Source organism: Branchiostoma lanceolatum, chromosome 5 (genome assembly GCF_035083965.1).
Source record: "Branchiostoma lanceolatum isolate klBraLanc5 chromosome 5, klBraLanc5.hap2, whole genome shotgun sequence".
Lineage (NCBI taxonomy): Eukaryota > Metazoa > Chordata > Leptocardii > Amphioxiformes > Branchiostomatidae > Branchiostoma > Branchiostoma lanceolatum.
The window spans coordinates 11849336-11865290 of NC_089726.1; the positions used below are offsets into that span (position 1 = coordinate 11849336).

The 15955-nt window shown below is 43.1% G+C and overlaps 3 protein-coding genes across 3 annotated transcripts; 2 read left to right on the top strand and 1 right to left on the bottom strand.

Moving 5' to 3' along the window:
- Positions 1 to 411: 411 nt before the first annotated feature.
- Positions 412 to 2251, bottom strand: LOC136435139 (glyoxalase domain-containing protein 5-like). The gene is made up of 4 exons (XM_066428372.1): positions 1918 to 2251; positions 1420 to 1572; positions 990 to 1109; positions 412 to 767 (listed from the first exon to the last, which is right to left on the bottom strand). Exons 1-4 carry the CDS (start codon positions 2026 to 2028, stop codon positions 633 to 635), a joined length of 519 nt encoding a protein of 172 aa, XP_066284469.1. The 5' UTR covers positions 2029 to 2251; the 3' UTR covers positions 412 to 632.
- A 68-nt stretch (positions 2252 to 2319) lies between these two features.
- Positions 2320 to 15512, top strand: LOC136435136 (uncharacterized). Its single transcript, XM_066428369.1, has 13 exons — positions 2320 to 2555; positions 3641 to 3838; positions 4182 to 5882; positions 6215 to 6363; positions 6484 to 6583; positions 6725 to 6927; positions 7175 to 9420; positions 10028 to 10217; positions 10625 to 10743; positions 11030 to 12095; positions 13561 to 13750; positions 14331 to 14452; positions 14829 to 15512. The coding sequence occupies exons 2-7, from the start codon at positions 3649 to 3651 to the stop codon at positions 7574 to 7576; spliced, it is 2745 nt and encodes a 914-aa protein (XP_066284466.1). The 5' UTR covers positions 2320 to 2555; positions 3641 to 3648; the 3' UTR covers positions 7577 to 9420; positions 10028 to 10217; positions 10625 to 10743; positions 11030 to 12095; positions 13561 to 13750; positions 14331 to 14452; positions 14829 to 15512.
- On the top strand, positions 12047 to 14983 carry LOC136435861 (protein shisa-5-like). Its single transcript, XM_066429572.1, has 4 exons — positions 12047 to 12095; positions 13561 to 13750; positions 14331 to 14452; positions 14829 to 14983. The coding sequence occupies exons 1-4, from the start codon at positions 12047 to 12049 to the stop codon at positions 14981 to 14983; spliced, it is 516 nt and encodes a 171-aa protein (XP_066285669.1).
- Positions 15513 to 15955: the final 443 nt, after the last annotated feature.

The following is a 15955-nucleotide window of genomic DNA, read 5'->3' on the forward strand; positions in this document are numbered from 1 at the left end:
TAACATGTATTATAAGAAAAAGACAGCCATGAATTATTAGTCAGATCTACTACGACACAGGTTTGTTTTAGCGAGGTGGCATTCCTAATTATAACCTGTAGGACAAGACATGCCCCGCGGCGTCTTCGTCTCCCACCGAAAGCCTCTGATCCGTAGCAGAAACAAAGTGGCAACAACGTAGGAAAAGGGGAACCTGGTCTCATTTATTCATATCGTGCGTTACCTCAAAGAGTTGCCAGCTTCGGCGTGCAGAAAAACTCACCACTTGAAAGACAAATCGAAACCACTCATATCTGCTTGAAAATCGCATCTAACAAACCTCCCTCCCCCACCACTTCAACACACACATTACCATCAGTTGTACACTCATGAACTTTCTGGTCCGCAAATAGTCATATGGCACGTACAGTCTTCCAAGAATACTGTTTTATTATGCAGTGGTACAAACCAAACAGTATGCATATGATACAAAGTACGGCTGCTAATGTTCACGAATATAACTCATGAGCCACGGTTATCATATGGATCGAACGAAGTTCATCGAAAATAAAATTTACGAATGGTTGAAACATCACAATAAGATCTTGATATGTTCGATTATCAATAATTTTTGTAACGCAATAACACGCTACTTAGGTCGTGCTCTGTTCGGTATAGGACGAGACTTCTATCAAGTTGTTGTCGGGGTCACGGAAGTAAACAGACAGGATAGGACCCAAGGCGCCGGTCCTCTGCACAGGGCCTTCTTCTACTGCGACATCGCACGTCTGCAACAAAATACACTTTACTTAAGCCCCAATGCTATTTTCACTCATAGAAATGCCGACAATCACGTTATAACAGCCCTTGCCCTGGCAAAGTTAGTTACTCAGTCCTATGATAAAAATGAAGACAAATCTGACTGCCAGACTGCCAAATACGCACCCAACTAACCAGGAAAATACAAAGCAAACAAACAAAGAAACAAACAGAATAAACAGACAGCGAACCTTGAGGTGTTCTAACACTTCTTCTGCACTGTGACTGGTGATGAGACAGACGTCAGCCGAACCAGGCATGGGCGCATGCGCCTTCGGATCGAACTCGTTACCGTGCTCGTGTAAGTTCACCTGAATAATTTCACGGTAGAGGAAGATCGATGTTTTTTGTGTGCTTAAGCCTTAAGGGCTTTTTAATGGTTTTGAAGTTGTACAATATTTAAACGACGAAACATCTATGACAAGTTACATCACAGCGATCAAGTAGAAATAAGTGCATGGAAAATTGTGGTAACAATATAAGTGTTATAATTATGACTATAATGGTGCAAACTATCGAGACACTGATCACAAATGAAATCTTTTTCGCATATTTTACACAGAGGTGATATACAATGAAGGGTCAGTATTTTCAAGGAATAAACGAAAAGAAAATGGAAACCTTTTGTTGGCCGAAATGTAGCGCCTTTCGCCCGCCCTTGAACGTGTCGACGCGCATGCCCAAGACGCGTGTGTAGAAGTCCACGGTGACGTCGATGCTCTTGACCGTGAGGACGAAATGGTCCAGACGGTCCACCGAGATGGCGTACGGCCTCTGCACACAACGTGTACCGACATGTTAATGTACGTCCGCCTCAGCCTCCGCCGAAAGCTTGAGTTTCGATCTTAACATTTCTTTGGGGCGTGTGCACGAGAATGTGCAATTCGTGCCCCCCCTCCCTGCCACTTTCATATTTGGTGCGCCATTTAAAAGCTGAACTGTTACCATCAGATATACATTTTTATAGAGACATATCAAGAAGCAAGCGCTATTAAAGCTATTGGTGATACCGCCCCCCTTTCCAGCGCTCCTCACGACACTTTACTTCCGGGTTTGAAAATTATGCTCAGATAGTTGAGAAAACTAATGTAAAGCAAACATCAACATGATTCCACATACTTTGACCATCCAGCTTGACGCAGCGGGGTTGACACCATGTAACCTTGCAGCAGGATTTATCAGCTGACGTGACAGGAGACACGCTCTCCACATCGTCGCTTGGAACGCCATGTTTGCTGTACAGTTCCAGTGGCTGATCGGCCGGATATCAATCGCACACGTACAAGCGGTTTTCCCAAACAGCTGACGTAACCCTCTATTCTAGAGACACGCCTGGACAGGTAAACCTGACGCTCTAACGGATACAACCGTTGTCAGGGACAGAAATAGCACACCGGTGCCTCTAAAATCACTTCCTCTTCCAAGAACTCCGACACCGACATCCTACTTCTGTGACCGATGACATGAGGTTAGAGGTCACGGAAACGATATGCAAATTGTATGACGTACGTTGCCATTACAAATAAGCCGCTCCCGGTGAAACGGGGCATTCCTTTCAACGTTGCCACCGCCAAGAATGTACCTTCTTCCTCGTGTTAGTCAATACCTATAAATACGTTAACATTAACTATATCCTGTACCAGTTAGCGTGATTGGACAACATTTTGGTCTCCACACCCCATAGTTTAGACTCCGCGCTTAAAGAACTTCTGAAGAAAGTCGGCCACAAAACGTTTGCGAGTAACTTCTCATAACAGGTAAGCAACTTCAATATTTTCATAACTATCTTAAATATTGTTCAAATCTATTATAAGTCTTTTATATAGTATATGATGACTGCGTGGTTAATGTTTATATCATGAACTGCGAGTTAACTAGGCACCTTACCCGTAGTTAATACACCTGCTGTAGTCGGTAATGACAAACCGGGTTCGAGTTACTGTGCTAATTAATGATAAGAACAAGAGCTTGCCTACTAAACTTCTGACCAGCTGGGTGTAAAAATTGTAACTATTCAGGACAGAATCGCAGCGGCATTTAGTACCACACGAACACCAGTAAAAAGCTTTACGCTTTGTCTCAGTCCCGTCGAGGGGAGCTGCTTACCTCAAACCTGTCGGGTTGCCATTTCACAATGCTCTGTGAAAAGCTGTCGGGACAGCAGTAACACTACTCAGGTACTCCCTGCCATCTTTATAGCTTTAAATTGTAAGGATAAATATATGAATTCAGATGTCGGGTTAAATCCACATTCCTTGTGTGAGATTGCGAAGTTATACATTTCGTCGTTTCTTTGTTGTGGTAGAGTGAGGAAGGAAATAAAGATTACGATAGGGGCCGACCGGGGCTAATTCTAGATTTCCCGAATAGATACAAACTGCCCTCTGCTTCTTTTTGGGTACTATATTGGCATGTCACAGGAAAAATTGAAGCTTATGATAATCATAACCGGTAACCGCTCAGCACTATTAAGGTACATCTTTGTCTGTCTGTCTGAGTATACTGTTTGCTATATGTATGCATGTTACAATTATGTAATATTGTCATATGGACGCCAACTTGTGCACTATGTTTGATGCGCTGCATGCCTTGTGCCTCTCTAATCACTGGAAGATGCCTACATGACATACACATACGCAGTTGTCAAGTTGAATGCGGATATCAACAAAAGAATCGGTATGTGCTACATGTACACACACTGGTTTAACGCGTCAGTCACTGTGCAAATTGGAGGTGATAAACAGAGGTTTGTTTCATGCAGAGCTGAAAATCTTATTTGCCTTTTGGGATTGTCACCTTCGAAATACGCTAAAGTGGAGCATTGATTTGTATCTTTCAACAGACAGCATTATGGGACGGACAGGTGACACAGTCGCGACCCTTCCCGTGGGTCCCCGCGTGCAGGGCATGTCGGGAGTGGTGCTGGGTAGCCTGGTGTTGGCCGCCCACAACTTCAGTCTGGACCTGACTGTAGCGGCGCCCAACAGCCTCATCACCGGGACTGTACTGGTCATCACGGGCCTGCTGCAGTTTTCCGCCGGTAAGATATATGCGCATATGGATGGTCCTTCGACAGGTGTACAGATTTCCTGTGATTTACTTTGCGACAAATTTCTTTGTCAGCTTCATATCTTTATCCCACACTTATGGATAGAAACGTATTTTATCTATTTCATATTGTTCTTCAAAACAGCACCTACTATGATTGTTTTTGCTGTGCACGTTTTAAATCAACCTCTCAGTTATATAAAGTTTACATATTCCGCATAATTCTACTCTTAGTATCATCGTTTTATCATACCAAACATGCTACGTCAAATTCCTTTCTTTGTTGCATAAGGAAGACATCAAAAATTCTTAATGTTATCTATCGTCCCTTGCAGGTGCCCGTTTACTTCATCTCCACTGCTCCACCCTGACCACCCTGTACCTGTGTCTGTCGGTGCTCTGGGGCTCCCTGGGATCCGCCAAAATCCTGGAGGGGTTAGATATCATCTCCTCTGTTGCCCGTAAAGACGCCTTGTTACCAGGATATGTTGTTTTCCTGTTCATAACCCTCTTTCTTGGCATAGCGGGTGTGAAGCAGCACACTTTGACCGGGTTGGTGTCTTTTCTACTCGGTTTTTCCATGGTAATGGAGATAGTTGCGCTGTTCTATCCTGCCGCCAGGTGGGGTGCAGCGTGTTATCAGACATTACCAGTGCTGCTCGGTTTGTACTATATAGTCGGCTTGTCTGTGTCCTACCGCAAAGGGAGCGACTTCAGTTTTCCTGGTTTAAGCGACAAACGCCGGAAAAATGGGAACGAGGAACAAACTGTCGAAAATGAAGCATTGACCTTTGGGTACGCCATGAATATGCTTCCTACCTGCGCTCTGGGCTTATTCTTTATTGGCGCCATTAATGACGTTCATCCGGCAACACCATGGATGGCGCTAGCGGGCCTTGGCCAGCTACTGGTTTCTATTGTGTCCTTCAGACGAGAGGACGTGTTCCACGGGACTGTCTTCTCTTTGTCTGCCACTCTCTGGCTTGGTCTGACATACGGGTTTGTGAGTAAGTTTTGGGGCAAGACTGAATTGGCACCTCCTGTCCTTGCATCGTCCGTCCTTGTCCTTATTTTCTTCGTCTTCTTCCTTCTGTCCTTTACTAAGACCATTGCTGGTGTTGTCTATAACCTCTGCTTTGCCATTTTCGTCCTTTCCCTTCCCACTACAGGCTTGAATAGTGCCTACCTTGGTGTATCCAGTATCTTGATTTTAGCTGTTTCCCTTTATTGCACTTTTGCCTTGTCACTGAACTCTGCTTTTAGGAAGACTCTGGTCCCAGTCGGGAGGAGTCTTCTCCCCGAGGAGTCATTGCGAGAGCTGTTTTCGCGCTACCAATGTAGCAATGTTGACCGACCGTCCTCCTCTGTCACGGCACAGACATCGTCTTCTGACACTATCCTCGGCTACTCGAAGTACGCCAGCGCGGACACGCTGGGATTTCTGTCCAATGCCGTGACAGCTCTAGCTGTGGCGCTGTTGTCTACCGGGGACAAGTCTCTGGTCCTCCCCTGGGTGATCGTGCCGGGAGGAGTCATCCAGTTTGTGGCGGGAACCATCAGCTTCTCCCGCGGGAAGACGTTCGAGAGCACGGCGTTCATGGTGTACAGCATGATGTGGCTGTTGTGGGGGTCTGTCAGGTACTCTGGAGTCTATAGAGGCAGTGAGGGGCTCGGTGTGGCGGCAGGAGCCGCATCTTTTCTTCTCTTCAATTTGTTTGTCATCTTCTTGTCTGTGGTGATCAACAAGGCGTGGTTGGTCCTGTCTGTGGTGTTTGAGGTGGTTTGTGTGCTGTTCCTGTTAGACGCGCTAGGCGTCCAGACTAGTCAGTACTTTGAACTGGTGGTGATGTGTGTGTTTGGGGCGGTGTGCGTGTACTGTTTCTGTGTGCACCTGCTTAACGGTATGTGTGGGGAGGAGGTGATGTCCCTGGGGAGCCCGCTCCTGACCCTGGGGAAGGGGCGCAGCGACAGGGGTGGTGAACAGGGGTGTGTCATGGCGGACGCCAGGAAGGCAAATGGAGTCAAACAAATCGCAGGTTAGTACAATTCTCTCCTTTACTTGATTTGTTGAATTGTCATTGTTTCAGAACCGGTCAGCTTACAGATGTGATTTATGTGGCAGAAACTGCCATTCTCGCATAAGGTTGCCATAGTCGATGCTGTAGGGTTGTTGTAAATTAGGATTTTACCATGGTCAATACTGACCGACGGAGGACAGAATGCTATTGTTTCGGTACCGTTTGTATTGTATGGTTTAGTCATCCCATAGTCATGTTTAGCCTTATAACATATAGAGGAAACAGTTTTGTGACGGTCAACGACACTCTAGAACATTTGCTGATGAAACCATACCCGTTACTTCTCACAGAACTGATGAAAGACGGCGGGATCTGCGGCATGCCGACAGACACCGTGTACGTGCTGGTGGCGGCCTGTAACCGTCCTGCCGCCGTGGAGAGGGCCTACCGCACCAAGAAACAGGCGGAGGAGAGACCCATGTCCATATGGATCTCACAGGTGAGCACAGGCATTTCCGGTCTTTGTCGATGTACCAAACATGATTAAATGAACGTTGATATATGATTGCTGAAAAATAGGAAAAAATTTTTTCTAAAAGTTCAATCTCTTTTATTACAGTTGAGTCAGCTGGAGCCAGCCAGGGAGGAGTTCGGACCGCTCCTGTGGGACTTCATGAAGGAGGTGTGGCCCTCCTCCATCAGCCTCGTTATCAAGAGAGGTACGTTTCCATGGAAACCTTCTCGTTCCCAGTGTTGCGACATTGACATGTACCATTACAGTAGTTAATGCCTCCCTTTTTCATTACCCAGACCACGTTGCCTACTTCTGTTAAAACGTAGCTACTATTTGTGCCTTCCAGGTCCGTGGCTGGACAGGTTTGGGCTGGGAGACTCCGCCCGCTACATCGGCACCCCTGAGAGCATCGCCATCCGCATCCCAGACTGCACGGTCGCCACGCACCTGATTGACCTGGTGGGGCCGATCGCCGTGACCTCCGCTAACCCGTCCGGGGAGGCAGACACCACGCACCACTCACAGGTGCGGGCCAAGCTCGGAGACAACGTGAGTATCACACTTGGTATCCGATTCGTATTGCAGATTTTGAGATAGATTAAGTCCTGCTGATGAGAAGTGACAAGTTCCTTTTATTCAAAACAACAAGAAGTAGCAAGTAATCTTAAGGAAACGTTTTAATTGACAATGGAGGACATGTTAGCACATATTTCCTAACCTCCATCTCGGGTTTTATGATTTCTTTAGCCGACTGCGACATTACGTATACGCCAATATGAAATACTTCACTTTTCAGGTCGATGGTGTACTGTGCGATGGACCATCTCCTGAGAACGTCGCCTCTACGGTCGTGAATTGCACGAAAATTAACGAAGGCAACCTCGGGTTTTTCCGTGTCGGCATCGTGCCCAAGTCGCGAGTCCTCGACATCTTCGACTCTGTCCGGCAGCGCCAAGGCAGCAACAGCACGACGACCAATCTGCAAAATGGTGATGTGCGACAGCCAAACGGCGTGGCGAATGGAAGACTTCATCACGGCGAAACCCGTGACGTCGCCATGGGCATCACCAACACAGGGTTTGAGAGCGATGATGATCAATCCCCAAACGTTCCGCCAGAGGTCGCCGTTGTACGGATCGATGATCAAAATTCAGGCTCGTCTATAGAGAATCTACTGGGCTTTGACACAAAGCTTTGAGATGATAGACAGAACATTGACGACAATATCAATCCTCAATTTTGTATGGATGATATCTATATCAGTTATCCTTTAATTTTCGCTGCATTATCTTAAAGGCCCACTATGTAGGATTTTGGCCCAAAAATTGAAAATATTCTTGTGAACAAATCTTAATGTTAATAGCAGGTACTGACATGTACAACCCCTTTTCAGCATATTTTCTTCATTATTTCGTCTATTTTGGGTGTTTGTGAACTGTACAAAAACAAAACAAAAACTCCCGGACACCACCTCAATAGTAAATAAACAACAACATCCCAGTGCACTGGAGGACCCCCATGGTGGTCTAATCACTTAGGCACACTTTAGACTGCCAGATGTCATGAAGCTCTTCTTCTTTGGAAACACTCATTCCTTTTTCCAAGAGGGTAGAATACAACTATTAATTTATTCTAAAGAGTCTACTTTGAAGGGTATCAATAAAGTGTGGTTATTTTCCCATTCAAAACTGCAAGAACTCTGGTAAGGATGATTTTTAACAGAAACTGGTGAACTGTAAACAGGCACCCCACTGGACGATCAGCCTGATAAGAAGTACAGAAGCCATGTGTGGCCATGTGTTAGTTTCACACTGTGTATTGTTTTGGATGGAGGATAACAGTTTTATAATGTTGTATGTATGGTGCAGTAATGTTGTAACCTCCCTTCCTGAATATCGGTAAGCAATTCTATAGAGTTGATAAAGCTTGCTATGCAAAGAAACAGTAGGAAAATCTACTTTCTGTATTGGCCTAAAACTACATAGTGGGTCTTTAACAATTACTGCAACTATTTATATTTCCGTCTAAGTAAGAATTGTCTTTGCGAGAAGTTGTCAATTATATTGGTGTCAATTGAATATAGATACCAACGTTTGTTCTACCTGTATAACAGTATTGAAATGAAATAAAACTCTAACAATGAGATGACAAATTTGCAGCTATCGCTTGATTCAAGAAAACAGGAAATGGAAGAATAGTGGCGAATGGGACATATAAATATATCATATTTGTTGTATGATAGCTTCAATGCAAACACACCGCCCCCCCCTTAAAAATGATGATATAAATATAGATGTTACTGTCCGAGACAAACTTGTTTTCTTTCGTATTCTACAGAGGCCAACATTTTTGTCCTGTTCTGAACAACAGTCACGGTCTGCTCGTAATATTAATTAGAATGTGATAATAGTCCTCATCAGTGATGGACCTAATGGTGCGGCGTTCCTTTATATCATACGTAAAAGGAACAGATAGTTGGGACCAGACTACCTCTTCTATTATTCATATACTCTAAGTGTAATATGGCTCAAATCAAATGTCATCGTAGCGCTAGTCCGTACTAATGGACTTACTGTGAGGGTACCTGCCCTCTATAAATAGCGGTCCATTGTCACATGTGTGTATCTCACAAGAAACATATACATACCATGTACCTTACACAGCTTCAGGTTAATGAAAATAACGATAAACTGCGTGTTTGAAAGAAATGAAGGCAAGAAACTGAATCCAGAATAGAAGACATTATGTAGTCCTTGGTACTCCTTGGTACTACCTACGGATAGGTACGTCACGATGTGCTACATAATGCATGAAGGGTCCATTCTTCACTCTCTTCGTAGAGAATTACACAACAACAAAGAGATCTAGGGCGTCGGCCGTGTTTATGGTTAAGTACCCTTTACCATTGTGTGAATGTGCCGGTCTGTCAGTATCGGGAGCTTGGCAGTGTCACAGTTTTCTGTTCAATCTTAAAGGAGAAGGTGACGACACTGAAGATGTGGAGAGTGACAGTAGTACTGGTGGGGGTTTTCCTTTTGAAAGGTATGTGGCATTTAGATGCGCCTTTGTCGTTGATGTCCAAGGTATGATCTTACAGAGTCACCTTACAGACAAGAAAATATGTGGAGTTGGTGGATCCAATATCATGTGTACTTATCTTTATTTCATGTTTGTGAAGAGGCGAAATGGAATATAAGAGTCTCCCAACAGCTAGCTAACAGCTAGGATTGTAACAGGTGGAACAATATTAAGATTGCTTGCGAATCACGTATACATATTTTACGCTAGATACTATTCCTGAGCATCAATACTGTTCCCTACTTTTTGATCATCCTTTCGTGTTTTGTGCCGTGTCTATTTTCTTCCCTTTCTTTCTCTCTCTCTCTCTCTGTCTAGGTGAGGTCCATGCATGTTAGTTTTTTGCTAGATGACGTCGGTGCGGTGAGCTACATTCTTGGAAAAACCTGATTGTTAAATTGGTGGTGGATGTTATATTTGCGAAAGAAGCATGGGATAGCAAAAAGACAAAAAGTACGGTTCAATTATAAGACAGCGTCGGTTTGAAAGTAGAACACAGGTGAGGAAGCAAGGTGGAACGAAAATTCCTTAGTTTAATTTGAAATATCAATTGTGTGACATTGTTGTACAGTCGTCGCAGGAGAGCAGTGTCGGGCGCTAGGGGGCCTCGCCACATTCTCCTGCCCAAGGCCGATCTTTGACGACAATGACGACATCTACTGCTGTGACGGTGACTGCTGTGACGACTGTTGGCAGTCTGAAGACACCTCAGCTTGTACCGGCCACTGGGGCAACATTGCCGGCAAGGCACTGCAACTTGGGTATCTTGTTTTCAAATTTTTATCATACAATAAACTGCTAAGGAAAGAAAGGCAGGCAATATTCATCAGCAAATTTCAAATCTCCATTTTCGTCTTTCCCAAAGTGCCGTTCCTTCCATACCACCACTGCATATGTCTGCAGCGCTTCCTAGCGGTGCCTCCTAGAAGAGAAGGTAGTTCTGCATGCATGCGGTGTCCTATTAGGATGTTTCATTAAGTTTTCTACGCAATTTATCTTTTACTATTCTATCAAAATCAAAGTAACCAGGGTATGAAAAGTAAAGTGTAACAAAGGTGTATGAACAGTCGAGAAAATTGTACGATTGAAGATATTTAAAAACATCACAATTGTAGAAACACGATGTGGAGGATCTGTACTCCTTTAATGTACTTTCTTTATTTTCTAGCATCGGTGCCATAATCGGCATCGCGGTCGCCGTTATAGTCGGCGTGGTCATCATCATTGTGGCCTGTGTGTGCTGCTGCATCTACATGACCAAACAGCAAAGCAGGCCAAGAGCACAAGGTAGAACATTCATACAATAAAGACATTAACCAAGTACACATCTCAGAAATGTAACCTAATATGCAGCGAGAGGCAACGTCTATCATGTTGCACTATTAAGTATTACGACGTATAATTCACATCTAACGTTGTTAGGTCTAATGTGAGACCGATACAAGTCCAGGGGCTTCTCACAAGTAATTGGTCGTTTCAAGTAACCCAATATGTTATGCAGTAGGTCTGATATATCATTTACAAATGGACCATGAAGGCTTGTTCGATCTAATATCACCCCTTATGTTTTCAGGTCAGCAGATGGTCCCAGTAGCTCAACCAGCCGGGCAGTACCCCCCTCCAGGTGGACAGTACGCCCCTCCAGCCGGACAGTACCCCCCTCCTGCATACCCCCCTACAGCAGGCCCGTACCCTCCACTGTCAGATCCAGCCTACCCACAGGATGGCGGATACGTGCCGACCAAAATATAGGCACCAACCAGAAATGATTACGTGTATATTCGGTTACAAAATGGGCATTTGTGGAAACAGAGGAATACACACGTACGGAACAAGCAAAAATGGTTGATTAATATGTTTGATTAAATATCTTGGTGTCTTAAGTAATAGTAGATTAACTCATGAACTATGGCGAAAACGTCTGAATATTGTTCTACTGATCATATTGTTACAACCTAGGCGGTTTTACAAGTTTTGAATTTGAACTAATACACGTCCAGTCTTGTTACTTGTTTTTTGACATTTATGATACGACGGAGCATGCACAACATTGTGATTTTGTCGTCCAAAAAGACTTGGGTCATGATTCGGTGGAGTAAGTCTAGTAGAGTGATTAAGGCTATGGCCGGCGGCTTACTATTAAATATGATATCTTCAATCTCACATTCGTACATAACTGTTTTCAATATGATATATTTTGAAAGACGGAAACGTATTGTTTCTACGGTCGAACCGCAGACCTCTCTGCGCACCACAGGCAGTTGTTTACACCCATGCAATGGGATCAAACCGTGGCCCGGCGTACGTCGTATCTTAGAGAATAAAGCGTTCTACGGTGAGCTGCTGTTCGACTTGTCCAGTTTGTTAGGTTAGTGCACGTGCATAAACTTTGACCCCCCGGCTGACACGCAAATCAAATGATGACGTTTTTCTTGCCTGAGGCGTTTTGAACTGCCGAGCCCTTTTGTGGAATCTCTCCTCAGTTCCACATACTGCGTCATTCAAAACTACCACCGGACGCACGATCTAACCGAGTCCGTACAAAGTTTAAACGTTACCCGTTTATCTTGTGGCCAAGAGAAGACTGACCATGAGCCGGATAGCCGTGTTGGTTTTGTTGGTCACTATCTGGACAACAGGTAAGTACATACGTGATACTCATGTTAACCAAGTAGTGACGGATCAACTGGGTGTGGATCAGGACAAGTATGATGTTCATGTCGTGTATGTACATCAGGGTCAGAACGATATAAATCTACATAAAGTCAACTAGATTTTGATTTCGCAGCTAGCTTGGAATCTAAGAAGTCGGTGTGCTCTTACAGTAATTAGTTGCACCATGTACAGACAAGGGTACGAAAAAAATGCGTCGCCTCCAATTGTAAAATGTGTAAAGACGAGCGAGTTATTTTGCCAAGGGTGCAGACATCAATGCAGTGTTAGTATCGGGATTATAAGAAAATATTGATTGCTTTTCATTTCTTTTAATACCTCCCGAACTGTGTAACACTGTTGTAACAAGGAAACGTTGAGGCGGAAGTTCTAGCCACTTGGTCTTATTGTTTGTCTTATTGTTAAAACATGCAAGTCATTCACTACAATAATGTTTTCTTTGGTGGTCAGATTCATATTTTAGCTGGTACCAAGCGTATATTTTGTAATGTACATTGTAGCTCCTTAGCACAAGCAATAAATATAGACAAGCTTCGCTGCGGCTTTAAAGAATTTCTGGCATTTTTTTAATAACAGCATTTGTTGTTGATATGAATGTGTGAACAGTTGAATAGATACCAACCAAAATGAACCTATTGAATGAAATAACGTGCTGGCTATGTGCCACATATGCAACACATAAAGTTGTAACATCGCGATCTGGTACAGCTAGTTCCTACAAAGGTCACTGGACAATAGTGTAGAATCACCGCGTCCTTTGTTGGGTGGGGCGTCAGTCGAAAGTTGCAGAACGAGTTTCTCTTCGACTTAATTATTCATGCGTTCATTCCTTTGGAATGTTATTTACTCAGGGCTTAACAGTGTAAGGCGTATGGAAATTTGCCAAAATAAGGAATCTAATAGAAGAGTGGATTTGAAAGTTACGCTTAAAATCTGATGGTTGAATGCACATATTTTCACTAAAAGCATCTGATAGTAAAATAAAAACTAGCATATGAAATGCCTAGATATCTGTTTACTCTGGTGAGCGTCTTCACCCTTACAACATACTAAAAGATATTCTACCAGAGTAGAAATGTTTGATGAAAAGTACAAATACGTTTGGAACATCTTTGGTTATAACTTGTTGCTGCTTTGAATGTGCAGTTATAAAACCGTCGATAGGTGGCATAGATCTCACACTGGCAAAGAGATTGAGCACCTTCTTTTTGAATGCATCCATTTCATTTCACTTTGGAAATGTTGATAAAGGGATCATAACAAGAACAAGTTCGAAGAAAGGCAGAAAAAGAGTGCTGTTGTTATGCTGGAATCCGACAAAAATGATGGATTTTTACACTCTTGTGTACTGAGGTGGAAAGACTGATGTACGAGATAGTGCAGTACTCATCTAGTGACTATGCTAACACTTGATTCTTTACCGACCATCAGCTTCTGCAGAGCGATGTGGGTCTGGATTTACCAGTTTCAGCTGCCCACGCACGTTTCTTGATGACAGCGATGAGAAATACTGCTGCAGAAATAACAAGTGCTGTGACAACTGCTGGGAATCTACAGTGTCCACCTCATCTTGTACTGGGTCCAACATCAGCGACACCATTGGCAAGGCGCTTCGACTTGGGTAATTTTTATTCACTCTGCTTATCTTAGGCCATGTTGATTCGATTATATGGATGCCATCCTCTAGGAGCCCCAGGACCGATACAAGTGCGCGAATAAAATGTTTTGCAGAAGAAAAAAAATGCCTTCTTTGTGAAGTCTAAGTGGTCAGGAAGGTTGAAAAATGACTAAATACAAAGAGTATGGTATACCGAATGACAGATTCTATTTTTGTTCTTGCACATCTTCTTCTTTGACTTTGGTATTGTACGACTTGAGAATCCGTTTTCTTATATTTTTTTGTAATCTATGGAATTTCTTTGCTCATTTTGCAGCTGCTTTGTATGGTGTACAGAATGGTCGAAACGGACAAAAATTGATTCTCGCACGGATGTCCTCCATAAATGGCCTTACGAATACATAAAATGACATCAGCTATACTAGATGGTTTATATGTTCGAAATGAAGACGAATGGCGATCAATTTGACACGTATATAACTACTCTCATCATATTCTAATTCAAATGCAAATGTTTCAAATCTGGAATTGTTGTTCATGTTATGAGGAAAACAAAACCTGAAAATATCCTGTGTCGTCCCAGTATCGGCGCCATCGTCGGCATCATAGTGGGATGTATCGTCGTGGTCATCATCATTATTGTAGCCTGTGTCTTCTGCTGCTGCGCATGCGCCAAGGGGTCCAGTCAGAGAAGTCAACCACAGGGTAAGATCCACACATTCAGGTTCACGACAGGGGTTAAGGGTTAGTCAAAGTTGGTCCCCTCAACTCGCTATCTCAACCCGAGAAATGATGAGATTATCCTTTCTTCCTGTGGAATCAGTTTTGCACCATGCATGTTACGTATTAGAGATAGAAAATGTTCAATTCAATGACCTGCTTTGTATGAAACACATTACCTGGCAAACACGGCATCTCCGTCCAAGTGTAGGACATGCTTTCTACTTTTATTAATTACTCTGTGTTTGTTCACCTCTTCTGCTATCTTCTACTTCAGTTTCCACCATGTCATGTATATTGCAATCTGTTTGTGTGGTCGTTGTTGTGGTATAACATTGAGACATCACTTTTTGCCCCACAGCTGTCCAAATGGCTCCAGCTGCCCAGCCCGTGCAGTATCCACCTGGCCAGTATGCCCAGTACCCCCCTGCGCAGTACCCCCCTGGACAGCCCCCAGCCTACCCGCAGAACCCAGCCTACCCGCAGAACCCAGCGTACCCACCAGGCAAGATTTAGGCAAGAACCTGCAGTGTGATTGACTAGTCACAAGCGAAACAATACAAAAGCATTAATCCATCAGTCCCATAGATAATCAGTCGTAGGGGCAGCATGGCGTTCTGAAAAAACATTGAGGTCTGAAAAAATGGGGTTATGAATGATTCTCCTCAAGTGATCGAAGTATATAGCATTGTATTAGATCAGATAGCTGGAAATAGTTCAATAAAGAATTTTTACTACTTAAAAGTAGGATCTATAATTAGGCAGTTGTTGATACAATAAAATGTAAACTCACTTATCAATGTATCCAGTGGTGAAGCGATAGTTTATTTTGTTACATTCGGTATCATGTGTACTGATATCATAACAGATATTGATTAAGATTATCAATTCTCTGCTTCATATCTGCAGAGATTTTAATTATTTCTTATATTGTTTTTATTATTTTTTCGCGCTTTCTGAGACTTTGTACTGTTGATCAAGGTTTGACTGTACTAGACTAATTGTTGTGATATGATTCTAGCATTAAAAAGATACAAAATCATCATTCCATTTTCGTCATTTCATAACACGGCATTGTAAGATAATAAGTTGTTAATCACAGGATATCAGGGTTCTTTTGCACTGACGATGCCTGTCAATATGATAACGTATTACCTAGGAGTTGTGTTTATTCATTAGTGACAAGGGACAACAGAAAGTCCAAGAAAAGCAATTTTCTAAGTTTTTTCTTTGGTCACGTCATGTATTTAAGACAACACCCGAACCCCTAGCATCTAATATGTTTCATTTAATATATTGGCGTTTGAAATAATGATAAACTAACTACGGTGCAAACGTCTGAATATGGTTTTAGTTGTTATATTATTACAAGCTAGGTTTTACAAGTTTTGAATCAGAACTAGTGTACGTTCAGACTTGTTACTATATATCTTGTGATATTATGATGGGCCATGCGCAACATTATAATTTCCTCGCCCCAAAATATTA

Coding starts and splice junctions, on each gene's coding strand:
- LOC136435861 (XM_066429572.1), top strand. CDS start 12,047: ATGAGCCGGATAGCCGTGTTGGTTTTGTTGGTCACTATCTGGACAACA. Junction 12,096..13,560: donor GGTCACTATCTGGACAACAG/GTAAGTACATAC, acceptor ACCGACCATCAG/CTTCTGCAGAGCGATGTGGG. Junction 14,453..14,828: donor TCAGAGAAGTCAACCACAGG/GTAAGATCCACA, acceptor TTTGCCCCACAG/CTGTCCAAATGGCTCCAGCT.
- LOC136435139 (XM_066428372.1), bottom strand. CDS start 2,028: ATGGCGTTCCAAGCGACGATGTGGAGAGCGTGTCTCCTGTCACGTCAG. Junction 1,573..1,917: donor CGTCAAGCTGGATGGTCAAA/GTATGTGGAATC, acceptor CGTTGTGTGCAG/AGGCCGTACGCCATCTCGGT. Junction 768..989: donor AAGTGTTAGAACACCTCAAG/GTTCGCTGTCTG, acceptor ATTTTGTTGCAG/ACGTGCGATGTCGCAGTAGA.
- LOC136435136 (XM_066428369.1), top strand. CDS start 3,649: ATGGGACGGACAGGTGACACAGTCGCGACCCTTCCCGTGGGTCCCCGC. Junction 3,839..4,181: donor CCTGCTGCAGTTTTCCGCCG/GTAAGATATATG, acceptor CGTCCCTTGCAG/GTGCCCGTTTACTTCATCTC. Junction 6,364..6,483: donor TGTCCATATGGATCTCACAG/GTGAGCACAGGC, acceptor CTTTTATTACAG/TTGAGTCAGCTGGAGCCAGC.